Below are 26,725 nucleotides of genomic sequence, written 5' to 3'. Positions count from 1 at the left end.
AGATAACATTGCCATTAGCTGGGAAAGAGACAACATGAAGTCCAGCCCTGGCTGACACATTTTATTTGGTAATCAAGGTACATGACTTGCTTCCTAGCAATAGGTTTTGCACCTGGCACTTTATGATTATAAAACTTAGAACAAAACATTTTCCTGTAACTCAAACTTGTGAACACAGTCATAGCTTCATATTGGATGCTACAAAGTCATGGAACATTATTTCAGTAAACTTTGCATAGTCGGTCACCTAAGGGATAATTTAAAAAGTAGCCAATTTGGTAAACTGGGGGTCTGTTGTCATCTCCTCTTCAAAATCCCCAACTTTGACGACTCTGTCCTGAAAAGCACCATCCCATCTCCACTCTTCTTTCCTCTCAAGTTCTTTAAATTTGCTTGTATTTCAAATTCATACCTACCTTTCCAGGAGCTATTTTTGAATTCTCCAGTTGGCTTTCTGTCACTGGCTACAATGCTCAAACAGGCCCTTTCTAAAAAAAAAGCACATATTGCATCCTACATCAGTGTGACTATGGTGAAATATTGCACTTTGTCCTTCTCAATTCATCTAGAAATCTTTGATAGGGATGACAACACTGTCCTACTCCACTACTTCTTATTATAGTTCAGTGGAAATAATATCTTTTTACTCAAAACAAACACAATGCTGGAGAAACTCAGCAAGTTTGGCAGAGAATGCCCAATTGAGTGGTTTATTTTCCCATTCTAGATCCCCAAAAGATCTATTCTTGGTCCTATCCTATTTTTCATCTGCATGATACTCCTTTATAACATTACTTAAAAGTATGTCAGGTTCCAAGTGTACTGATGATGCCCAGCCACTTTTGTGCCTCCAAATTTATAGATAATAGATAAATGGCAGAAAATGTAACTTAGTGCTGTGTGTTGGTCTTCACAATGAATGATACAAGATGTCTCCCCTGACATAATAAATATCTTAGGATCTCATAATTGTGGAACTCAAAATAAACGCATATCAGTCAGAAGGTAGTGTTGGAGAAATTAATGAATTGATGTTGTTACATTTACATTGGAATATTGAAAGAGATAACTACCGAGATAGTTGATGCATTGGTGATCTTCTTTCAAAAGTTCATTAATTCTTAAATATTGTCTGCACATTTCCAGGTTGCCGATAGAAAGAGGGAGAGAGAAAACAAAGAACTGTAGATCTATTAGCCTGAAGTTAGCAGAAGGGAAATTGCTAGAATATTATAAAGAATGTGATTACTGGATATTTAGAAAATAATGCTAGATTGAACAGAGTCAACATGGATTTACAAAAGGAAAATCATGTTTTTCAATCTGAGTGTTTTGAGAATCTTACTAGCAGAATCAATAAATAGGAATGAATGGCTGTGGTGAATTTGGATTTTGAGAACACTTCTGGTAAAGTCCAACATAGCAAGTTAGTAAGCCAAATGAAAGCATTTGAGATTGAAGTTAACATGCTGGGATGGTTTGAAGATTGAATAATATAAAGCACAAAGTAGGGATAAATGGGTCATTATCAGGTTGGTAGACTGTTACCAGTGGGGTATTGCAAGGAGTCATAAAAATGATTTGGATATAGGGGTTGATTGTGTAATATTTCCAAGTTTACGATATATAAAATTTGATGGGATTGTGATTTGAGGGGGATGCTAAAGAGAATTCAAGGGGATTTTGACAAGCTGAATGAGTGGGCAAAAGCAGTGAGAGATGGAATAGGTTTGATGTTTTCCACTTTGGTGATGATCATTAGCAGTCACGTGCTAACAAGTATGAGTATTTAGGTGGGAAATTCCGTATCACTGGTCATGGGTTTATGGATCCTTTTGCAGCTGATGAGCCTGATTGTAGGTGGTATTAGTCCTTAGACTGAGATTATTGGCATTCCTTCCACCGGTTCCTTTTCTATACTACTTGCCACCAGGTGTTGTTGAAGAATTATGTCCCTTATACATGAGTTTTCTCCAAGTTGATTTCTTCTGAATGGGGATCTCCCATGTATTGATATCTATGTTGCATTTCTTGAAGAAAGCTACAGAAGGGTCTTTGAAATGCTTCCTTTGTCCTCCTCTCATTCAAGTGCCTTCCTTGAGCTGGGCAAAGAAGATTTGCTTTTGGTCGTTGGAACTTGGGCATCCTAAGTACATGGCTGGGCCAGAGGAATTAGTCACAGATGACCACGGCCCCAATGCTGGTGCTGTTAGCTGCTTCAAAGCTGTTACTGTTAGTCTGCCTGTCTTCCCAGCTGATGAGAATCCATCTCAAACAATGTTGATGGTAATTCTCAAAGCTCTTGATGACATCTAAACATCTATAAAGCACTGAAACTTACAGAGGAATCACAGAATCCCCACAGTGTGTAAAGAGGCCATTTGGCCCATCAAGTTCGCACCAACTCTCTGAAGAGCATTCCAGCCAGATCCACTCCCACCCTATCCCCATAACCCCACACTTAGTATGGCTATTCCACCTACCCTGCAATTCCTGGACACTATATAGGGCATTTAGCATAGCCAGTCCACCTCATCTTCATGTCTTTGGACTATGAGAGGAAAGAGGAGCACCTGGAGGAAACCCATGCAAACTCCACACAGACAATCTTCAAAGGCTGGAATCGAACCTGGGTTTCTGGTGCTGTGAGGCAGCAATGCTAACCGCTGAACCACTGTGCACCCCCAGAGTCAGAAGATGATTGTGTTGTTAGATTAGATCAGGTTAGATTCCCTACAGGCCCTTCGGCCCAACAAGTCCACACCATCCCTCCGAAGAGTAACCACCCAGGCGCCTACCCTATATTTACTCCTGACTAATGCATGGCCGGTTGACCTGTCCACATTTTTGGATTGTGGGAGGAAACCGGAGCACCCGGAGAAAGTGCAAACTCCACACACGCAGTCAATTGAGGTGAGAGTCGAACCTGCATCCCTGGTGCTGTGAGGTAGCAATGCTAACCACTGAGCCACCGTGCCACCCTACACAAAGGTATCTTCATGGAAGACATGGTCATCGAGGACTCTCATCCTTAGCTATCTAATGGTGGCACTTGCAGATTGGATATGATATTGGATCTCTGTATCAGTACCAGCCTGAGATGAGGGGTAGCTTCCCAGGTCGAGAAATTGTTACAAGTTTAGGAGCATTTTTCTATTGGTGTTAATGGAGGGATGTACTGGAATTTGACCCTGCATTGGTTGGTTTAAGATTTGAGTCTTCCTGAAATTGAGGCAGAGACCAATTCTTAGGCTTGCTCCTGCGAAGGTGGAAGATACTGTTTGAAGATTCTGCTCCAAGAGAGCAGAGGTGACTTTGCCTTCCGCATATTGAAGATTCACAAGTGGGATTGATGTAGTTTTCTTTTTGAGGTTGAAAAGTTTTCCATTTATTGTCTAGACAATGTCCACACCACTGCGAGGCTTGTTCTTGACCAGGTGAAGATGGAGGAAAGGGTAGGGGTGATGAGACATCCCTGCTCGACCCTAGCCTTGACCTCCAAGGATTCTGTTGTCTAACCATTGGTGAGGACTGTTGCCGACATGGTCAAGGAGAAGATGGAGGATGTTGCTGAATTTCACTGGACAGCTAGCTTTTGATGTGGTCTTCCATAGCACTATTTGATTTACTGAATCAAAAGCCTTAGTCACATCGGTGAAGTCCATGTAAAGTAGTTGTTGGTGTTCCTGGAATTGCTGAGGAGTGAAAAACATGATCATAGTCCCATAGTTTGGTCAGAACCCACTCTGGCTTTCAGAAATGATTTCCTCTGGGATTGGGAGAAAGTATCTAGTGAGGATTCAGGTGATGATCTTCCTGGCAATGGAGAGCAGGGAGATTCCTTTGTCATTCCCACATTCCACTTTGTCTTCTTTCTTGAAGATGGTGGTGTTGGCACATCCTGAGTTTGTCAAAGATTTCTTTGTGCCAGGTTTTCAGGAACAGTTGGTCATGATGCGATAAGCTGTGCTCCTCCAAATTTGAAAATCTTAGCTGAAATCCTCTCAATACAGATGCTTCAACTTCTACCACACTAGGTGGGAATCCAAGATGGGCGGTTGGGGGATTTCCTCAAACGAGTCCATATCAACGACTAAATTGTGGTTTAGAGGTTCTTTTGATGTGTTCTTTCCATTGGAGGCTGATATTTTCTGTCAGTCAAAAGGATGCCATCCTTACTCTGCACAAGTTTGAGGTCAAGGGTGTTAACTCCATATATTGCCTTGGTGGCACTGGAGAAACCCTGGCTGTCATGCTTGTCAGCAAGGAGTTGCAATTCCTTAGCTTTCTTAGTCCACCATTGGTTCTTGATTTCCCTAGTTTTTCTTTGTAACTCTGCTTTTGCTGTTTGATAACTTTTTCTCTTTGCCTCAGTGCTGATATTGTTTTGCTCATGTTGAGTGCTCTCCTGCTCTTGTTGATGAGGTGTTGGATGATGTAGTCATTCTCATCAAACCAGTGTTGGTATTTCCTGGTCTTGTAGCCAATGACTTCTTCACAGCACGAGATGATAGTTGTCTTCAGGTCTTTCCAGATTTCTTCTACTCCATTAAAATGAACTTTCTAAAGATTTTGGTGAAGACATTGTTGTAAGTTTGCTAATCTGTTTGGCTCTTGAACCTGCTCAACATTAATATTTTTTCTGAACTGTTTCTTTGTCCTCAGCTGCTTCTGGTGGCATTTGATGAACATTGGGGAGCATATAAGCTGGTAGTATGTTCCGTAATCATCTGCTTTGGTAATGAGCATATCCTTTAGATCTTGGGATTGCAAGGTGAGCGTATCAGATTCTGGAAAGGGCAGAAAGTAGTGAAGTAAACTTCTGTTTCTATTCCAAGAGTGACATGGCTGAGTGACCTGCCTGTCAGTCCAAAGCTGGAATTTCTAGATGTCTCAATCCTGTCCCCATCACTTCTCGCCATAGGGCTTATGTTGTCTGGGGAAGTTGAATTCTAGGTTTGTGCGAAGATTTGTACCTCGGGTGCTCGTTGTTGTGGTTCTGTTCACCGAGCTGGAAGTTTTTGTTGCAAACGTTTCGTCCTCTGGCTAGGCGACATCATCAGTGCTTTGGAGCCTCCTGCGAAGCGCTTCATAAGTATGAAAGTAACCACCCCAACACACACAAACGAAGCTGCATCAGGACACTATTCAAAAGGGCCACAACACACTGCAGTACACCAGAACTGCAAAAGAGGAAGAGGAACACCTATACAAGGTATTCGCCAAAAACGGATACCCGTGCAACTTTATCAACAGATGCCTAAGAGACAGACCACGGAACGAGGACATGCCACAACCAAAAGGACTAGCCACACTACCATACATCAGGAGCGTTTCAGAACTGACAGCCAGACTACTGCGACCCTTAGGACTCATAACGGCACACAAACCAACAGCCACGCTCAGACAACAACTCACTAGAACAAAGGACCCGATACCCAACATGAGCAAAACTAATGTAGTTTACAAAATACCATGCAAGGACTGCACAAAACACTATATAGGACAAACAGGAAGACAGCTAACAATCCGCATACATGAACATCAACTAGCCACGAAACGACACGACCAGCTATCCCTAGTAGCCACACACGCAGACAACAAGCAACATGAATTCGACTGGGAAAACACTACTATCATAGGGCAAGCCAGACAGAGAACAGCCAGGGAATTCCTAGAGGCATGGCATTCATCCACAAACTCCATCAACAAACACATCAACCTGGACCCAATATACCAACCACTACAGCGGACAGCTGAAACTGACACCCGGAAGCGGCAAGGACAGACCACTATAAATACCGGAAGAAACATCAAAGAAGCGCTTCGCAGGAGGCACCAAAGCACTGATGATGTCGCCTAGCCAGGGGACGAAACGTTTGCAACAAAAACTTCCAGCTCGGCGAACAGAACCACAACGAAGTTGAATTCTGTTAGGTGGAGGGGACATTGTGTGGGACATCATTTAACAGGGGAATGCTGTTGCACATCAAATATACTGTCCTTGACAGAAGTTAGATCCAATTCCAGTGGCAATAAACTTCAAAGACTGAGGATCTTCCTACAGCTGCAGCCTTCATCCACTGTCACAGCTGTTGATATTGCACAAGTGTATTCTGCCTGGATCTCCGTTGAGGACTTGTTTTAAATTTTGTTTTGTCTGGTTTCTCTCCTCCGACATTACCATCATGGTGGCCCTGCCAAGACTTGAGAACTTATAACAGTACCACTTTTGAAATCAACATAACACTTACTCGAACATCTCCACCACAACAAGGTGACAATCCACAGAAATGAAAATGCAGAGTATTTCCTAAGAGATTGGCAAGTGTTGATATCCAAAGGGACATGGGTCCCCTTGTTCACAAATCACTGACTGCTAGAGTGCAGGTGCAGCAAACAATTTGGAAAGCAACTTGTATGTTAGCCTTTATCCCAAGAAGTTTTGAGTAAAGGAGCAAAGGAATCTTCCTTTAATTGCATGAATCAACAAGAGAGTGCCTGCAACATCTGGTACCTTAAGGAAGAATCGCCAGAATACTTGTCATAGAGGGAGCAAAGTGAAGGTTCACCAAATTGATTCCTGGGATGATGGGACCCTCCTGTGAGGAGATGGAGTCTGTATTCGCTAGAGTTTAGAGGAAAAAGAAAGAATCTCACAGAAACTGACAGAATTCTTAAAGGTAGACACAGAACAGATGTTTCCCTGCTAGTGGGATCTAGAACATGATCTTGAAACAAAAGGCAGGCTATTTAAGACTGAGATGAGAAGGTGGGATGTGGAAGCTCAATCATTTAGTAAGTTCTGGCAGAAATTTATGGATTTTTTGATATAAAAGGCAAAGAATAGGAATATGGTGTAGAAGTTGATGATCAGCCATAATCCATAAAAGTTCAGCCGACACTGATAAAACGTTTAATTATCTTGGTGCAGTGATTTGAAACAAATTCAGAATTTCCAACTTAATTGATACTTGCATCTCCTTTCTAACAGAGTTCTCCATCAGCCATTTTAGGCTTGTTCACTCCACTTACAGGAATTGTATGATCCTTTGATCTCTCTGCCTATAAACTGTGTTGGTGAGCCCTCTTTCACTGACGAAGGTGCGGCACTCTGAAAACTTGTGATTTCAAATAAACCTTTGGTCCATAACCTGATGTTGTGATTTTGACTTTGTTCACTCCAGTCCAACACTGGCATCTCCACCTGATAATAGAGAAGCAGGCCTGAGAGACGGAAAAAGGATTAGAGTAAGCTATTGTTCCTAATCAGGAGTCTAAACTTCATAGCCAAGTACAAGTGCCTGTGTGCAAACTCTACCTCCACAGGATTCCTATGTGCATCATGGACTTAAGTCCATACTTTGCTGCTCTGGGTCTCTGACAATTTAAACCTTTGTGTCTTAATTGCATTCTCATAAGGGTCTTGCCACATCAGTGTGACATATTTACAGCATTTCTAAGAGAGAATTGCATTTCAATGCAAAAATGTGAACCACATAAAGCTTTTCTGTTAATTGAGAGGTAATTTGAATCAGCAAACTATTTGTCCTGGACACTTTTATATATTTAAGCTGTATTGAATTTCCCCAGAAGATAAAGAACAGTGTTGTAAACACTCTACTGCATTTACTTCTTTGTTTACATTGTTTTAGAAATGTTCAGTTTCTTTTAAAAATAATAGTACTGAAATTATTACTTAAACCAAACCAGAAAGTGTACTTGCCTTTGGATACTTGGGCCTTTTTATTTTACACCTGAAGTAAATTTGTAAGCTTTTTAACTTCTGCATTTCATAGCATATAACTGACCAGACAATAAATGCTGTTGCACGGTTAAGAAGCTATTTTTTAAAAATTTCATTATTTTAAACCAGAAGTTTTATTTGGGTGGGTATTAAGTGGCAGAGAAATTGATGAAAGATTGTGTTCTTTAAGTACTGTGGCTGCATGAACTTTTTTTTTGACTTTTTTGTTGTAATTATTTACATGCAGCTGTATTGTATTAGAAAGTTTTTAATGTGTTTGGTGTATTTACTAAAACAAGATTTTGGTTTTTTTTAGGCCAGAAACAAACTGGATGTCCTACCCTGAATGCTTGTGGGGCACAGACAATGTATGGACCAGCAAATGATCAAGTATTTGACAAGCATACAGATGATGGAGTGTTAGTTTCTGAGAATAACATTAAACATTCCAGTTCTGTAGAGCAGTCTACTTCTGAGGAATTGTGCTATCCGGTATCTCAAGTAACATTATCCAGTACTCAACTCCCTTTGTTGGAGCAACATAATGAAGTACTAAATAATACTATAGAGGGACAAGATGATTTTTTAGCTATGGACACAGATATTACAGCAGAGGAATTGGTTCAAGAACAGTTGTCTTATCAAAGTATTCCAGAGCAGCTGAATGATACTGAACTAACCTCCACAGTACAATCAGAGGATGAGATGACAGGTCAGAATTCACTTCTTTCAGACGTGGCTAAGGGCAACCAAAAAGGTTCTGAAGCAAGCAACTCTGTTCAGATTTTGCAGCATCAACTGGGCAACCAGGATCCACTTGGCAATCCAGAACAGGCTGAGCACCTAAATGATTCTGATATAGCAGACCAGATGCAGCAGCTTGAAAAAGCATTGTCTCAGGATGTGGAGGTTTGTAGTTCTGAAAGTAATAATTTACAGCAGCACCAACCTGAACAGACTTTTGAAGCTGACATCTCTACTGAAGTAGATCTTGCTGGTCAGGTATCTCACGAAGAATTGAATGGGTTGCAAGTAGTGAATCACAATAAGATAATAGGTCACTTTGAACAGAATACTGATCAAAGCAATCAGGAAAGTTCAGAAGATATTTTAGCAAGCACAGTGACAGAAGACGGAGCATTAGAGTTTCAACTACCTGTTGGAAGTCAGGAACTGTTGGCTCAGGGACATGAACAGATATTCATTCAGACTTCCGAGGGCCTAATTGTATCACACGAAGGAACCGCTGTTGTGTCACAGACATCTGAAGGTATTGTTATAGTAACTAATGCTGATGGCACCACAATGCACATACGAACCCCTGATGGTGTTCCATTTGAAACTGTAGAAGCACTTCTTGCTATGGATTCAGAAGGACAAAGTGAAGGCCTGTTAGTTACACAAACGCCAACTGAAGTGGAACAATAATTTGGTTGGTGTTGCCCCATCTCAGAAATAACTAACTACAAGAAACTCTACTGTCCACTGAAATAAGAAAACACAAAAACAGAGCTGTAGTTTTTGTTTTGAAACAAAGCCTCAAGTTTCTTCCCAGTTGTTACATTGAACATTTATTGCATTTTATGTTGAACTTTATTGTTCCACAAGCTAACAAGACTGGTACAAAAGTAGGTGTAAAGTTTCAAGAATGGTTTACCTTGAATGTGGCATTATGCTTGGCAAGATATCTGTAAGTGTGAATGAATCCAGGTATATTTGTTGAAGTATCCTTGGAGATAGATGTAACTACGATAGACCAGAAAATGTGATGATGTTGCACTGAATTTGAATGTTTTTTCTTTGCATTTTTGACACCTTATTGATTATTGAAAATGACTATTTTGCCAATATAGTGTTTGTATTCATTCTATTACCAATTCTTGAAACTGCCATTAAAAGGTGAATTGTACTTCCATGAAAAAATAATAAATGTCCCATGATTTGCTTCTTAATATCTTAATAATTAACTTTGCAATTCATCTTAAAGCAGGAAAATACCAAAATTAATCTGTCCTTAACGTGTTACAAACTATCAGCTGTAAACTGTACAACATTTCAGTTCATTTAAATTTATGAAAGGCCTGCTGGTTGCATGAAAGCACTTGGTAGTTTCTGATTTAAAGTAGTGAATTTAAATTGCCGTTTTCAAATACAAGCATGTTTTATTCTTTCTTTATTGTTTTACTGATGTAGACGTTGTGATCACTTAATCAGGTTAAGAACTTATGACCAAAAGAATTGGAATTAACTACAAAGATTAGAGAGCACAGTGCTTTTAGTACCAGTATTAATTTAATTGGGTAATCTACAAATGTTCAATTTAAAGGTAAAGAAAACCATTTGACACTAATGAAGTTGAAGCTTGGGTTTTATATGTAAAATTTATCAAAAATATTCTGGTGCCAATGTATTTTTGGACTCTAAACGTTTTATTTTATGATTGGGTTCATGCATCTCTCTTTATTCTCAATTTAAGGTTTGGAGACAAATGTTTATGAACTGAGTTTTTTCTTTAATAGTAAATTCCTCTAAGTATATTCCTTTTTTTCCAAACTTCCCTTTACCACAAAGACATTATCCTTTGTATTGCAAAATAATTGGCTGAAATGTCTAATTTTTAGTTTCCAGTCCTTTATCCATAATTTTTATAAATAATTACAATTTTTGAGATGGGGCAGTTGCAGCCTATAGTGCTTAGTTAATACTCAGATGTAAACTTTGTTCGAGAAAAGATGAAAGTTAGTCCTGTAACTTCTTGGCTACAGAATTGCAATTTTATTCAGAAGGTTTTCAATAGTGCCCTGTACACATTCCTTTTTTGCCACCCTTCAACTGATGAAAGTGATGCATTTAATGTGAAACTTGGTGTCCTTCAGCATTGGTTTAAGAGGATGTGTAAATGGGAAAGCTGCATTACTAAGCTATGTACATATCAGCTCATTCATTACCTGGGCAGGTTGTTTGTCAAGTGTGTATTCAGACTGTGTTGTGCATGTTGGTAGTTTCGGTTTCTTCAATGTGCAACAAACCTTTATCAAAGTGCTGTAATTTGACTGTTGTAAATAATGAAAATATTTAAAGATTGATATGAAGATAGTAGAAAATGGAATTTATTTTCGAATTTTAATATACAGATATTTTGTAATGTCTTGCTTACCAGTACATTGTAATCTTGACAGATAGCTTTGTTGCCTTAATTGGGGTGTTTAAACACCATTAGTAATATTCTTCTGCCAATTGGACAGGGATTGTTATCTAACAATTTCATGATGGATTTGGCGATCAATCATCTCTTGCTTAAAACAAATAACTTTTTAAAGAGTTATTTCAAAATGGAACTGCTCTCTGTCAAGGATCAGTTTTGTAACAAACCAAAGGTTGGTTTGTACAGTGTATTATGAACCATTGTTAAACTGTTATAAATATTTGCTGTAGAATTTAATGCAGAGCACTTGTGATTTTCTCACTACGTGGGTCTGGATATTTTGGAAAGCTGCTGTGCTGAATTTAATAGGGTGAAAAACTTACAAGTTTATCATCAAGCTCCATTAACCATTCGCAATATATGGGACAGTTAAAATACGCCACCACAACAGCATTTTTTTGTTGCAGTTTTAGTATTTGTTTTTACATCGCTTGAGAATGCAAGACAAAATTATAACTTTAAATATCTTTCAGGACCATTGTTTAATAATTTCAACAAAATTATTTTTTCAGCATAAGTATTTCAGAGTTTCTAAAAAGAATAAATATATTTTTTCTTTGCCTTTTGTCACAAATCATTGTCTTATTGGATTCTGCCCTACTTTAAAAGTACAAAATTTGATAATGGGTGAAATCTCTTTTGCTGATCACGTAATTTCCGTTTCAACCATTCTTATAAGTTTCTAATTTGAGCCTAGTCACTTTCAGGTTAAGGTTCTATACATCTCTAACTGTGCTAAGCCATTTAAAAACAATTGCATCCTTTTTAAAGTTAGAACAACATTTTGCTTGCTCAGTACAAATTACAAAGTCCTGTGCCCAGTTTCCAATAACATGCTTTCAATGAGAAGTCTTGCCTTTTCTTCTATATAAGGCTGGTACAGCCAGGCAGATAACTCCACCTTCATAAGATCGTTGTTACTAGTGTGAGCAATCTCTTGAACAATTGCACGCTTCAGCTGCAGTTCTCGTTTGTACATCTCTGTTAACTGAACGGAGGCTTCATCTGAAACACAAAGGTTACAAATGAGTAACCTGCTGCATCTTGTTTAAATCTAGAATAATATATTTCCAATCTATGTACATTGTGATGTAGTAATGCTGAAACATGTCCCTCTTACAATAACTTGAACAACAGTTACCTAATCCTATCGTGATTCAGTTGTATAACAGCTGGAGGGAAGGAGAGTCCAACACCATGAAATAATCTACGTTGGACATATGTAGGTGTGGTTATCAAAAGGATAGTATTGGGTTACATTATAATTTTGATTTGTGTTCATCCTGCTCAGTGTCACTTGCTAAATATTGCAAATAGCTACTTCAAGTTACGAGAATGCAGTTATTCCTGGGGAATTGTAATGCAAGAAGAGTTATGTTTTTGAGCATAGATGTGGGAATATTTGAGTAATAAAGAGGAAAATTTGAAAGAGAAGGAAAAGAATTATTTGAAATAGTAATGTAATTGATGTGGTACAACCTAAGCAGAAAGGTTATTCGTTTAATAGAAGAACAATCTGATATTTTTAAATTTCCTTCAGGATATGGATCACTTTAAAAACAGGATTGAAATGAGTAATATAATCATAAAAATAAATACGTATTCATTTTTTTTTTAGGAATGCATACTATCCACCTAACGAATCAACAATTTAGTTACCATTCATGTACAAGGATTGGAAAGTTATAGGGAACCTTGCTTATCATCATACAGCACTGAAACACATCCAACTCATCCATGTCAACCAAGGCCCCAAACTAAATTTGTTCTATTTGCCTACATTTGTCTCACGTCATTCTAAATCTTTTCTATTATGTACCTGTTCAAATGTCTTTTAAATATTGCAATTGTAGATGCCTCTACCATTTCCTCTGGTAGTTCATTTCACATATGAACCACCCTCTATGTGAAAAAGTTGCTCCTCAGGTCCCTTCAGAATCTTTGTCCTCTCACCTTAAACCTATACCTTCTAGTTTTGAACTCCCAACCCTGGGGAAAAGACCTTTGCTATTCAACTTACGTCCCATGTGATTTTATAAACCTATAACCTCTCAACCTCTTATGCTCCAGTAAGAAAAAAGTGCCAGCTTGTCCAATCTCACCGTGTTACTTAAATCATCCAGTCCCCGTAACATCCTTGTATATCTTTTCCGCATCCGTTTCAATTGAATAATATTTTTCCTATAGCAGGATGACCAGAATTGAACATCCCAACTCCTAAACTCAATGGCCTGAGCAAAGAAGACATGCATGCCATATGCCTTCTTTACCACTGTCAACCTGTAACACAGCTTTCAATGAACTATGTACCTGAACGTCTAGGTCTCTGTTCTACAAGACTGCCCAGAGCTGTATCATTACCTGTGTAAATCCTATCTTTGTTCTTATTACCAAAATGCAACACTTGGTAGTTTAATTTAGATAAATACAATTTCCACTCCTTGGCCCATTGACTTAATTGATCATTCTTTGATTCTGCATTCTTTGATAACCTTCCTCACTAACTACTATAATCACCAATTTTTGTGTCATCTGCAAATTTACCAATCGTGCTTCCTATATTCTTATATAAAATGACAAAAAGCAATAGACTCGGCAGAATCCCTGCGGAACACTACCGGTCACCGGCCTCCAGTCTGAACATCAACCCTCACCACTGCCCTGTCTCCCACCAATCCAATTGGCAAACTCTCCCTGAATCCTATGTGATCTAACTTTACTGACCAATCTGTCATGCAGAACTTTATAAAATGCCTTAATGTTCATGTAGACAACTTCTACTGCACTGCCCTCATTTTCTTTGTCACTTCAAAGACGCTCCATTAAGTTTGAGCATGGGAAATCATGACACTCGAAGGCATGCTAACTATCCCTAATCTGTCTTTGCCTCTTCAATTGCATGTAAATCCTGTCTAATGTTAAACTCTCTATTGTTCCCAGGCTTCTCTTTGCAGCCTTAAACAAACATTAGCCACCCTCCGGTACCACCTCCATGACAATAGACGTTACATGTATCGCTGCTAGGAGGTCCTGCAATTTTTTTTCCCTTAGTTTACCACAATATTCTAGGATACACTTGATCAGATTCTGGAGATTTACCTACCCTGCTAGAGGAAGGATGTTGTGAAACTTGAAAGGGTTCAGAAATGGTTTACAAGAATGTTGCCATAGGTTGAGCTATCGGGAGATTAGATTCCCTACAGTATGCTGAATAGACTGGAGCTATTTTCCCTGGAGGGGCTGAGGCGCGGGATGACTTCTTGGAAGTTTATAAAATCATGAGGGGCATGGATAGGCTGAATAGACAATCTTTTCCTTGGGGTGGAGGAGTCCAAAACTAGATGGCACAGGTTTAGGTGAGTGGGGAAAGATGTGAAAGGGACCAAAGAGGCAATTTTTCAGAGGGTGGTGCATGTTTGGAATATGCTGTCAGAGATGCAGTGCAGACTGCTATAGTTACTACATTTAGAAGGTATCTGGATGTGTATATGAATAGCAATGGTTCAGAGAGATATGAGCCAGAAGCTGGCAAATGGGACTAGATTAATTTAGGATATCTGGTCAGCATTGACAAGTTGGATTGAAGGTAAAAACAAGGACTGCAGATGCTGGAAACCAGAGTGTAGAGTGGTGCTAGAAAAGCATATCAGTTCAGGCATCATCCGAGGAGCAGGAAAATTGACATTTTGGGCAAAAGCCCTTCATCAGGAATACAAGCAGAATACCTGCAGTAGAGAGATAATGAGAGGGGGCTGTGGGTGGGGAGAAAGTAGCAAAGAGTACAATGGGTGAATAGGGGTGGGGATGAAGGTGATAAGTCAGAGAGGAGGGTGGAGTGGATAGATGGAAAGGAAGATAGGCAGGTAGGACAGGTCATGGGGACAGTGCTGAACTGGAAGATTGGATATTGGGGTGAGGTGGGGGAACTGAAAATGTGTTGCTGGAAAAGCGCTGCAGGTCAGGCAGCATCTAAAGGAGCAGGAGAGTTGACGTTTCGGGCATGAGCCCTGAAGAAGGGCTCATGCCCGAAACGTCGATTCTCCTGCTCCTTGGATGCTGCCTGACCTGCTGTGGTTTTCCAGCAACACATTTTCAGCTCTGATCTCCAGCATCTGCAGTCCTCACTTTCTCTGTGAGGTGGGGGGAAGGGGAAATGAGGAAACTGGTAAAGTCCACATTGATGCCCTGGGGTTGAAGTGTTCTGAGCCGTAAGATAAGGCATTCTTCCTCCAGGCATCGGGTGGTGAGGGAGCAGCAGTGGAGGAGGCCCAGGACCTGCATATCCTTGGCAGAGTGGGATGGGGAGTTGAAATGTTGGGCCACAGGGCGGTGTGTTGATTGGTGCGGGTTCCCAGAGCTGTTCCCTAAAGCACTCTGCGAGGAGGTGCCCAGTCTCCCCAATGTAGAGGAGACTGCATCAGGAGCAATGAATACAATAAATGATATTGGTGGATGTGCAGGTAAAACTTTGATGGATGTGGAAAGCTCCTTTGGGGCATTGGATGGAGGTGAGGGAGGAGGGGCGTGGACCTGACCAGGTAGTCACGGAGGGAACAGTCTTTGAGGAAAGCAGATAGGGGTGGCGGGGGAATATATTCCTGGTGGCGGGGTCCACTTGGAGGTGACAGAAATGTCGGATGATGAGGTGTATGCGAAGGTTGGTAGGGGAGTACCGGGGGGCAGGGTTCTGTCCTTGTTACGGTTGGAGGGGTGGGGTTTGAGGGCGGCGGTGTGGGATGTGGATGAGGTGTGGTGGAGGGCATTTTTAACCACGTGGGAAGGGAAGTTGCATCTCTAAAGAAGGAGGCCATCTGGTATGTCACCAGTCACTATGTTTAAATTACTGAAATTGAGTGCTTTGTTCTTATTTAAATCTTTCACTTAGAATTTTCTCACAGTTAATTCTTTATTCCTCCTTTTGTTTTCTCTTTCACTTCCTCTTCTTCAGGTGCGTTCCCTTTGTTCAGTGTACCAACTCTGACTAAGCTCCTTGAAGTGAAAGGTATCAGCTTTCCCACGTCAGTATTTCTTTGTGCAAGCAATGCAATGACTTTAGCTATATTTGAGTGGGAGATTACCCAAATTAACAGTTTTACACTGTGAGCAGATTTTGTAAATCCTGCTTCAAATTTGATACTTGATGTAGAGAATAATAAAAAAATGACATTAGTTATACTTGACCATACAGAAATATTTTGTGGGCCACGTATGAAAGAGGAGCATTTCTCTTCCTGTTTCACCATATTGATGGGTATGAAGGTCAAGTATTCCTTTCATGTTTGCACAGAGCTTTTCCATCTTTAATACGAGTTTAGTCTGAAAAAGATTATGCAAGAATAGTAATGTTTAAATTGCATCTTTTTGATCTTTTTAGGGAACTGCCTTTAAATTTAATCACAGTACTCAAATGAAACAATGGAGTTGTTGATCTTGAGTAGTACCTTGACTGGAAAGAGCTTCCCTGAATCTTGATAAATAGTGAAAATAGGAAATTTATAGTTCTACACTGCTTAGTTTATCTCTGATGCTTCAGAAAGCTATGTAAAGATTATCACAAGGTACAATCTATTCATTAAGGTTTAAATTTTAACAATGCAGTCTTAGAAACCATTGCACTGCTATCCTTATGTGATCTAGGATATATGTAGAACAGTAATATCGCGCCAACAAACCTGCACTTTAGCAGAGAGAAGGATTTTAACCAATTGTTTAACTCGCTCCCTCATTTTAAATTGGGTCATTCTGTGTGAAGTTTAATTGCTACAGTTTTTGATAGGGATTCTTCCTCGTGGGAACAACTGTGTAGCAATTTAACTTGCAACACTGTAATGTCATTTTAGGTGACTTGACTTTGCTGAATGCATAATTGAGTTCTCTTCCTTACTTGTACAATTTCCAAAGAGTAGGCATGTTCTTTGTAGAGTATTTAGCATTTTGGTGATTCAGTAGGCCACAGAAATCCACAGTTCTTAGGTCAATGTTCAAAGTCAGTTTGGTTTTGAAAACTCACTGCAGCTTTCAGTATATCAAATTAAATAGAACATTTTTGTGGGCTTAGTGATTATATGAAATGTAAATTCAGCTTTAATTTTTTTTGCCACAAGCTTATTAACATTTTTTGGATGTGTTTATTTTTGCCTCTAGATAATGAGAAACTAGCTCCAAGTGATTAAGCACAAGCCACAGTCCAGAAAAGATCCTCTGATGAACAGTCTGTCCTGTCATTTGACTTGATATGTTAAACCTGCCCAGCAATTTGTAGGCCTTAAGGAGTGTTTGTTTAAAGGGCTTATCCCTCCACATGCGTTAGTCACTATTTTACCCTCTGAAGCTGCAAGTTCTGAGCTTTGGGTTTTCTTTTTAAAAGTTTGTATTTTTGAGTATTGTGGACTATTGACATCAGCTATCAACTTTATTTTAAACAGGTGTTGGACTTCTGTCTGCTTTAAAAATAATTGTTTTCTGAGAAGAGATTGCTGTACAGGGGACCATAATTGCTACCTTTCAAATGGGAATGATTTAGAATTATTGCCAAAAAAATAGGTATTAGTATGTGTTCCAGATTTAAGGAACTGGTATCCTTTTTACTGATTAAAAAGTGCCATGTAATCCTTGGGACAACTGGCAGCACAGAAGACAATATGCGTAGAGCATATCGCATCTTGGGCTCTGGTGAAGTCTCCAATGTAGATAAATCTACTGCACTCTGCAGTGTGTCTGATAGATGTATTTTTCCTGTTTTAGAGTATCCAGTCGATGTTGATATCATGTAAATAGTAAGGGACTGTCAACTGCTGCCTTAAAATTGTGGACTAGAGTAATCTTTGTTGTGAATTCGTTTGGAACTTTGGTTGAGCTTTAATGTAGTTCACCAAGGATACAAGTCCCTTATGCTTTGCACATTGAAGACCCATTTCAATTATGGTCTCCTGTACGGCAATCTCTTTTCAGAAAACAATTATTTCTAAAGCAGACAGAAGTCCAACACCTGTTTAAAATAATGTTGATAGCTGATGTCGATAGTGCACAACACAAACTTTTAAAAAGAAAACCCAAAGCTCAGAACTTGCAGCTTAGGAGGGTAAAATAGTGACTAACGCATGTGGAGGGATAAGCCCTTTAAACAAACACTTCTTTTGCTGGGCAGGTTTAACATATCAAGTCAAATGACAGGACAGGCTGTTCACTAGAGGATCTTCCATAGCTTGCACTACTGAAATACATGTACACAAAAATCTGAAAACACTTCATCTACTCAAGGGTGCCTCGAAAATGTCCAGAAAGAGGCGCAACTGGTTAGTAACATCACAGAGTGGCTACTTTATTGTAAGCCTCATCTACTGAAAATGTTCCTTATAACTTTGTTCAGGAACCCAAGCCGACTTACTTACATGCTTACCAGATCTATCACTGCTTTTGTGGAATCCCTACAGTATGGAAACAGGTCATTCAGCCCATCAACAAGGCAAAAGTGGGTACTGTAGATGCTGGAGATTAGAGTCAAGATTAGAGTGGTGCTGGAACAGCACAGCAGGTCAGGCAGCATTTGAGCAGGAAAATTGACTGTTCAGGCAAAAGGATTCCTGATGAAGGGCTTTTGCCCGAACAGTCAATTTTCCTGCTCCTTAGATGCTGCCTGACCTGCTGTGCTTTTCCAGCACCACTCTAATCTTGACTCATTCAGTCCATCAAGTCCACATTGACCCTCTGAAGAGCATCCTAACCAGACCCACCCCCTACACTATCCCTGTAACACTGCATTTCCCATAAGTAAGCTTCTGCAAGAGATGGTTCACCCTACAGTGATTTTGAGCACAACCTTGAAGCATTTTCTCAGCCCTCCTGGTAACTGCTTGCTGCGATGAAATTAAGAACAAAGTTAATTTTGTCAGGATGACGTGGCCTGCTAACGCAGCTGATTGACAGCAACCCTGGGGATTTTGGTGAGCTATGGTAACGTATGACATGTAGGTTTGTCCCTGATGGGATTTTCCTGATGTTCCAGGTCCCAAAATTCATTGAGGGGTTAGAAGATGCCTTTAACACTGGGTTGTCAGCATACACTACCAACCACACTTTCCTGGCATAGCAAGGCATTTGTCTGGTGGGAGAGATAGTCACAGTCACATACATTCACACACATCCACGTCTCTTTCAATTCGATCCTGAAAATCATAGAAGGCAACAGTTGTGCTTACTTGTGGGTCAGTGAAGCCCGCTGTGCATTTTGAGTGCCTAATGTCACATTGCAAGTTTCCTGTCTCCCTTGCTGTCTCTATCTTTTTCCACATTATTTCTCATTACAGGGAACCACATTGCTAGTGTTACACTTCAAGTTGGCTCTTGGTAGCAGTGGCTGTCCCCACTGCTGGTGTTATTATTCCTGCTGCTCCCCTGGCAGAAATATCTTTGAGCAGTTAGAATGTTTGCTTAGTTAAATAATTTATTTGCAGAACTAAACAGTGTTCTAATTTAAATGTACGCTTTCTGTTTTGAGGATTCCTTCAGTTCAGGAAACAGGCTAATTATAGCTATAAGTTGACAGTTTAAGGAATTAATAAAATTTTCCACTAATCATACCATTTTATCAAGGATGTTGAGCAACTCAGTACAAGCTTCCTCCAGCTCTTTGTTATATTGTAATTTAGTCTTTTCAAGATTAGAGCTAGCTTCCTCCTCTTCAAATGCTTCCACTTCACTTTCTCTCCTAAAAATAAGTAGAATATCAATACCATGAATATTTTAAAGGCAATAGTCAGATCGTGGGCAAAATATTCTGTTCACTGCAAGTGAATAACAAATTTAAGAAATACCTAATCCAATTCACCTACGATTGAAAAGGGACACGAGGCACACTTGTCTGGAGTCATTAATGTCCAGCAACACACAATATTTAATTTGAGCTTTTTAAATAAGTTAAAAAATATCAAATATTTATACATTCATTTATGCTAGCAAGTTTTGAGAAGATTTGTAGCTCAGTCTGAGGTTCTGGATGTCGGTTTGGTCATTGAGCTGGAAGGTTAATTTTCAGACGTTTCGTCACCATGCTAGGTAACATCATCAGTGAGCCTCTGGATGAAGCACTGGTGGTATGGCCCACTTTCTATTTATGTCTTTAGGTTTCCTTGGGTTGGTGATGTCATTTCCTTGTCTCAAGAATGGTAAATAGGATCCAAGTCAATGTGTTTGTGGATAGAGTTCCAGTTGGAATGCCATGCTTCTGGGAATATGCGTGCATGTCTCTGTTTGGACTGTCGTAGGATGGATGTGTTGTCCCAGTCGAAGTGGTGCCCTTCTTCATCTGTATGTAAAGATACTAGTTCAGAATGGCTCATGTCTTTTTGTGGCTAGTTGATGTTCATGTATCCTGGTGACTAGTTTGTCCAATGTAGTGTTTGTTACAGTTCTTGCAAGATATTTTGTAAATGACATTAGTTTTTCTTGATGTCTTTCAAGTTAACTAGCTGCTGTTTAACTGTTGGTGGGTTTGTAGGCTACATCAGCAAGGACAATATTCTCAAGCTAGTTGACCTATGCCTTACCACCCATTTCACCTTCAACAACAAAACCTACAAACCAACGGAACACCCATGGGATCTCCGATATCCAGGTTCTTAGCAGAGGCAGTAATTCAGAGACTTCTGCCAACCATCGAACCCAAACTTTGGGTCTGCTTTGTGGATGACACCTTTGTCATCAATAAACAAAATAAATTACAGGAAACCTTCAGGACCATCAATAATATCCTTACTGGTATAAAATTCACTAAAGAGGAGGAAAACAACAACAAATGGCCGTGTCTCAATGTTGCAGTAGAGCAAACAGCCAATGGGGAACTTCAAACCAGCATCTGCAGGAAAACAACAGACGGACCAAATACTGAACTACAGAAGCAATCATCCCAACACACACAATCGAAGCTGCATTCGAAGATCATTTCAATGAGCCACCACACACTACAGAGAAACTACGAAGAGCAGAGGTATTCAAAAAGAACAGTTAGCCAATGAATACTGTCTGCTGATTTCTCAGCAACGAACCCAAACAAGCAGACGAAACACATCTAGAAGCCCTGGCCACTCTCCCCTACATCACAGACATCTCTGAAATGATTGCCAGACTATTCAGACCTCTTGACGTTATGGTAGCCCACAAACCCACCGACACACAAAACAGCAGCTAATGAACTTGAAAGACCCTATACAGACAACAAGCAAAACCAATGTCATTTATAAAATACCTTTCAAAAATTTCCCTGGAGCGTCGGAGGCTGAGGGGTGACCTTATACAGGTTTACAAAATTATGAGGGGCATGGCTAGGATACATAGACAAAGTATTTTCCCTGGGGGCGGGGAGTCCAGAACTAGAGGGCACACGTTTAGGGTGAGAAGGGAAAGATATACAAGAGATCTAAGGGGCAACTGTTTCACGCAGAGGGTGATACGTGAATGGAATGAGCTGCCAGAGGATGTGGTGGAGGCTGGTACAATTGCAACATTTAAGAGGCATTTGGATGGGTATATGAATAGGAAGGGTTTGGAGGGATATGGGCCAGGTGCTGGTAGGTGGGCCTAAATTGGGTTAGGATATTTGGTTGGTATGGACAGGTTGGACCAAAGGGTCTGTTTCCATGCTGTACATCTCTATGACTCTAACACACACTACATTGAACAAACTAGCCATCAGGATACATGAACGTCAACTAGCCACAATAAGACATGACCCTCTCTCACTAGTATCCTTACATACAGATGAGGAAGAACACCACTTCGACTGGGACAACACATCCATCCTAGGACAAGCCAAACAGAGGCACGCACGAGAATTCCTAGAAGCATGGCATTCCACCCAGAACCCTAGCGACAAGCACATTGACTTGGATCCCATTTTATCACCCCCTGAGAAAAAGAACAGGAATTAATGTCACCAACCTAAGGAAACCTAAACACAAATAGAAAGTGGATCATACTACCAGTGCTTCATCCAGACGCTCAGAAGATGTTACCTAGTATGGTGATGAAATGTCTGAAAATGAACCTCCCAGCTCAGCGAGCAAACATACATCCAGTTTATTTGTTTTTTCTGGCTGTGAAAACAATAGTTGGCCTATGCAAAAAAAGAGTCGAGAGTATGGTGCTTGAAAAGCACAGCAGGCCAGGCAGCATCCAAGGAGTAGGTGAAGGGCTGATCAAGGGCTTATGCCCAAAACATCTATTCTCCTGCTCCTCCAATGCTGCCTGACCTGCTGTGCTTTTCCAGCAGCACACACTCGACTCTCATCTCCAACATTCGCAGTCCTCACTGTCTCCTACTCAAAAAAAAGAGCATGGTTACATATTATGAATCTGCTTGTTCATATTGTTCCCTTGTTACTTGTCTTGCAGGTAAATAAAATGGTTCGAAGACAATTAGATTATGGAAACAGGTTTTACTGTAGCAATTGGAGGTAACCAATTATTGTGAATTTTTTTTAAATGATTCTGTTTTATTTTTTGTTTTGAAAAGACTGTAGCACTGTAATAATGATCCCTATAAAAGCACAACAGCTTAAACAAGTATTGTAGAAACAAACCTGAGTTTAGAATTAACTTATGAATCAATTCATCACAGAGGGAACATGTTTTAAAATTAAATTTTTAACAGCTAAGATTTCTAGATGCGAACCTTATCTCTTCAAGACTAATGCTTACCTGTTGCTGATTTTAATATTAATAATTTTATTTGCTATTGAGAATCCTGCATCATTAAATGTTTCCCATTTCAGCATGGAGTTATGCCAGTCTGCAGCACTGTCCTTTATTTTTCTGGAACTGTTATTCAAGTCTTTTCTTCTTGGAGTTACAAAGCCTGAGCAAGGACATGAAGCTATTATTAAAAAAAAGATTTTTATCAAAATTCATCATTTAAAAAAAATAACCGAATGCTTAAGTACAGATATCAACTTGCATTTATAGAGGACCTTATAATATCCCAAGGCATTTCAAGAGTATTAGAGTCTACCTGCCTTAGTGTGCACGAGATAGACAAAGTATATGATTCTGTTCTGTTTTCATAACTGGGACAGGTAGCTAGCCTCGTACCAGAAGTTTTGGCTTGATGGATACCAGTCCACAAGCAGCATAACTGCCCAGGAGATCAATGTTCTCCCTAATTCGTGCTAAACTTTGTTTCATTACATTGAAGTGAAATATATTTTATAGATACTTTTGGTAGGACTTGAACCCAGGCCTCAGAGGTCAAGACACTACCACAGCATCACAAAAGCCCCTCTAGGACATTTTTTAGATATTTCTAATCAACCCGTTCAGAAATATTACAACACACTGCTGGAGCAGATGATACTTGAAGCCAGACCTCCTGCCTCAGAGGAAGGGACTTTTCTACAAGAGTCCCTTGAGATCTTTTGTTTTAAGAAGTGATCAAGTACAGGCAAGTTGGACTAGTTTAGTTAGTAATTATGGGTGGTGGGATTTGGTTGGACTAAAGAGTCTGCTTCCATGTCATATAACTTTATGACCTGGACTATATCAGTGGACACTACATGCTAATCTGTCATTAAGTGTTTTCTAATGTATCTGTTTAAGAGGTGTATTAAAGGTGAAGGGTGGGACCAACAAATGGAGAGAACCCTTAATGTCAAACAATGTACAGGATTGGAAAAGAATAAAAGGAAACAAGCTACAGGATATTAAAGTCTCAAAACAGCAGGCGCACTTCAAAAGGGTATAGAAAATGCAACAGATTACTTAAACAAGAAATTAAGACAGCAAAAACCACTTGTGGGTAACATTAAACAAATGACTGGAAAAAGTTCTGAGGCACAAAATTAAACTCCACTTGGATTAATCAAGGATAATGAACATGGCTTCGTAAGTGGGAAAATCATGGCTAACAAGTTTGATTAATATTTTTGTGGAGATGACTTGTGTATGGATGAGGGTAGTATAGTTGATGTAGTCTAAATAGACTTCACTAAGGCAAGCTCTCGCATGGGAGCTAAGAGCTTGGGAGAAGCTCAGATTAGGGGTAATATTTTCATACAGAGGGTGGTGAGTGTCTGGAACAGGCTGCCAAGATAATGGTGGAAGCAAGTACATTTAAGAAACATTGAGATAGGTACATGGATGGGTCAGCTATGGAGGGATATGGACCAAACGCTGGCAAATGGGATTAGTTTAAAATTGTGAAAACTGGGCTTAATGGGCATGTTGGGCCAAAATGCCCGTGTTCATGCTGTAGACCGTTATGATTCTATCCCATTGGATCCAGAGCAATTTGGCAGGTTGTACTCAAAACTGACTTAATGGCATCAAGCACACAGGGATGATCAAAGACTACACTGTGCTATGACTACAAGTTTAGTGGCACATCACATTGGATGGTGCTGGATCCCTTGTTGTTTGTCCTTACAGTAACAATCTAGAATCATGAGTCAGTCAGAATTCAGAAAGGAGATGGAGGGCTTGGTGATGTGGTGCATTGATAGTAACCTCTCTATCAATGTCAGCAAAACTAAAGGCTTCAACAACCTGTCCTGGATTTTCCACATAGATTTGACAGTTAAGGTACAACAATGTCTCTTCTTCCTCAGCAGCTCAGGAAATTTGGCATGTTCATAAGGACCTTCACCAACCTTTTACAAATGCACTATAGAAAATATACTATCTAGGTGTATAATGCATATTGGCCTGGTACAGCAATTGCTCTGCCCAGTATCATAAGAAACTGCAGAAGGTTGTGTGCACAGCCCAGACCATTACAGAGGCCAACCGCCCATTCATTTAGTTGTCTCATTGCCACGGAAAAGCTGCCAACATCAAAGACCCATCCCACCCTGGTAATACAACCTCTACCATCAAGTAGAAGATACAGAAGCTTGAACACACACACACACACACACACACAGATCAGAAACAGCTTCTTCCCTGCCATTATTAGACTGATGAATGAACTCTCTAACGTTAAATAATGTTGATCTTGCCTCACGCATGTTCTATGCAGTGTAGCCTGTATACCAATTTTTTCACCCTATGTTCTTGCTTACTATGATTTGCTTGTACTGCTCACAAAGCTTTTCACTATACGCAGGTCCATGTAACAGTAAATCAATCATGAATCCATGAGATATATCAGTAAATTTATGACCCAAAAATTGATTTTGTAGTAAATAACAAGGAGGAAAGCCTTGGATTGCAGGACAATATAAATGGGCTGGTGCATTTTGGGTACACTAACTAGGCTAAGAAATACATGTTTAATACTAGAACTCTAGGAAGTCCAGAGGATCAGAGGGATCTTGACGTGTGTGTCCATAGATCCTTAAAGGCAGCAAGACAGGTGAAGAAGGCATATGGTATATTTGCTTTTTTTTAAGACAAAGTATAGCATATGAGAATAAGGAGATCATGCTGGATCTGAATATTATGTTATATGCAGTGCTAGTTGCCACACTATAGGAGGGATATGGCTGAACTAGAAAGGGGAAAAAAGTCATTCACCTGGATATTGCCTGGGCCGGAGCAATTCAGAAATGCAGATAGATGAGTTTGTTTTCCTTAGAGCAAAGAAGGAAGAGGCGCTATCTGATTGAAGTGTACAAAGTGCTCAGGTACACAGGGAGAAATGTTTCCCTTGGTAGAGGTGTGACTAACCAGAGGCACACAGCTTTTTAAAATAAGATGCAGGAAATTTATAGGGGGTTTCAGGATACTGATTTTCAGGCAGAGGGTGTAGGTATCCTACTGCCTGAAAGAGAACCTGCTGGTGCGTGTATTCAACTCCTGATGAAGGGATTTTGCCCGAAATGTTGATTCTCCTGCTCCTCCGATACTGCCTGACCTTCTGTGCTTTTCCAGCACCAGTCACGTGCCTCAAAAGGGTGGTAGATGTGAGAAACACTCAAGACATTTGAGAACTATTTAGATGAATGCAGGAAACATTTTAGCACGCAAATGACAAGCCAAGAAATAGAAAATAGGTCTAGAATACATAGGTGCGTGATGGGCCGAATGGTCTGTTTCCGTCATGGAATAACTGACTATAAACATATCGTTGTTCATCATCTTCCGCCCCTTTGGTTCATAAAGTGGATATTGTGGCTAAGTCTAGAATTTATTCTTCTGATTCACCTTCAGTAATTCCTTGAGTATAACACAGTACAGTTTTGTTTGACACCATTCCCATGAAACACGTTGGTTTGGGCCTTTTATTCCATTACGGTCACCTCTAAGTGTTGATGGGTGTCGAATAACCGGACGGCGTCTCTTAAATTCTTCATATATTAATGTTCCCATGAACCCACACCATGTTACATGTTTTATATCCTTCAAAATAAAACTGCCATCATTCACTGTCGGCTAAACTTTTGAAAATGCGATTGACGCAATACATTTTAAAACTTCCCAAATGCAAATAATTCAGTCGTACCTTCCATCTTTACCACAATTACGCTAAAAGTCACTTTATAACGTGCTCTAATTCACCACAACAACATCCGCCATTCTGAAGCCGTCAGGAAAATAGCTCCAATTCGGTAGAAGGGCCTTGATAGCTTTATCCTGATTGGTGGAGACGACTGTGTTCTGATTGGTGGAGCGGTACCAACACGTCATGATGGGGCGGACGTTCCATTCCGATCGCGACGCGGACAGGGTGTTCTGATTGGTGGAGACGTCCCGCCGCTGAGATTGGAGGAGCGGACACGATGTTTTGATTGGTGAAATGGTTTTGATTGGTCTACACTGCTCAGGTGCCGTCGTGATGGAGTCAC

At 40.1% G+C, this 26,725-nt stretch overlaps 2 protein-coding genes across 3 annotated transcripts in view; one reads left to right on the top strand and one right to left on the bottom strand.

Moving 5' to 3' along the window:
* znf839 (zinc finger protein 839) overlaps positions 1–10,227 on the top strand; it is a 51,481-nt gene extending 41,254 nt beyond the window's left edge. Inside the window, exon 8 of the mRNA XM_060829255.1 lies at positions 8,064–10,227. Coding sequence (XP_060685238.1) covers positions 8,064–9,175 — 1,112 coding nt within the window. The 3' untranslated portion in view covers positions 9,176–10,227. The remainder of the gene's footprint in view (positions 1–8,063) is intronic.
* Positions 10,228–10,835: 608 nt separating this feature from the next.
* cinp (cyclin dependent kinase 2 interacting protein) lies at positions 10,836–26,507 on the bottom strand. 2 transcript variants are annotated; one of them, XM_060829256.1, is made up of 5 exons: positions 26,383–26,507; positions 22,647–22,821; positions 19,533–19,659; positions 16,139–16,268; positions 10,836–11,957 (listed from the first exon to the last, which is right to left on the bottom strand). In XM_060829256.1, exons 1-5 carry the CDS (start codon positions 26,387–26,389, stop codon positions 11,755–11,757), a joined length of 642 nt encoding a protein of 213 aa, XP_060685239.1. In that variant the 5' UTR covers positions 26,390–26,507; the 3' UTR covers positions 10,836–11,754. The 2 variants fall into 2 exon arrangements, with proteins under 2 accessions (XP_060685239.1, XP_060685240.1); XM_060829257.1 differs by having other exon boundaries at positions 22,647–22,803.
* Between the last annotated feature and the right edge of the window lie 218 nt (positions 26,508–26,725).

This window comes from Hemiscyllium ocellatum, chromosome 8, assembly GCF_020745735.1.
Source record: "Hemiscyllium ocellatum isolate sHemOce1 chromosome 8, sHemOce1.pat.X.cur, whole genome shotgun sequence".
Taxonomy (NCBI): Eukaryota; Metazoa; Chordata; class Chondrichthyes; order Orectolobiformes; family Hemiscylliidae; genus Hemiscyllium; species Hemiscyllium ocellatum.
The sequence above is the reverse complement of the archived record's forward strand: the minus strand, read 5'-3'. Positions and strand labels throughout refer to the sequence as shown.

What these genes read in the sequence shown, in the direction of transcription:
- cinp (XM_060829256.1), bottom strand. An exon ending in AATATTAAAATCAGCAACAG is followed by an intron (nt 19,660 to 22,646) that starts GTAAGCATTAGT and finishes ACTTATTTTTAG; the next exon opens with GAGAGAAAGTGAAGTGGAAG. An exon ending in TCAACATCCTTGATAAAATG is followed by an intron (nt 16,269 to 19,532) that starts GTATGATTAGTG and finishes AATCTTTTTCAG; the next exon opens with ACTAAACTCGTATTAAAGAT.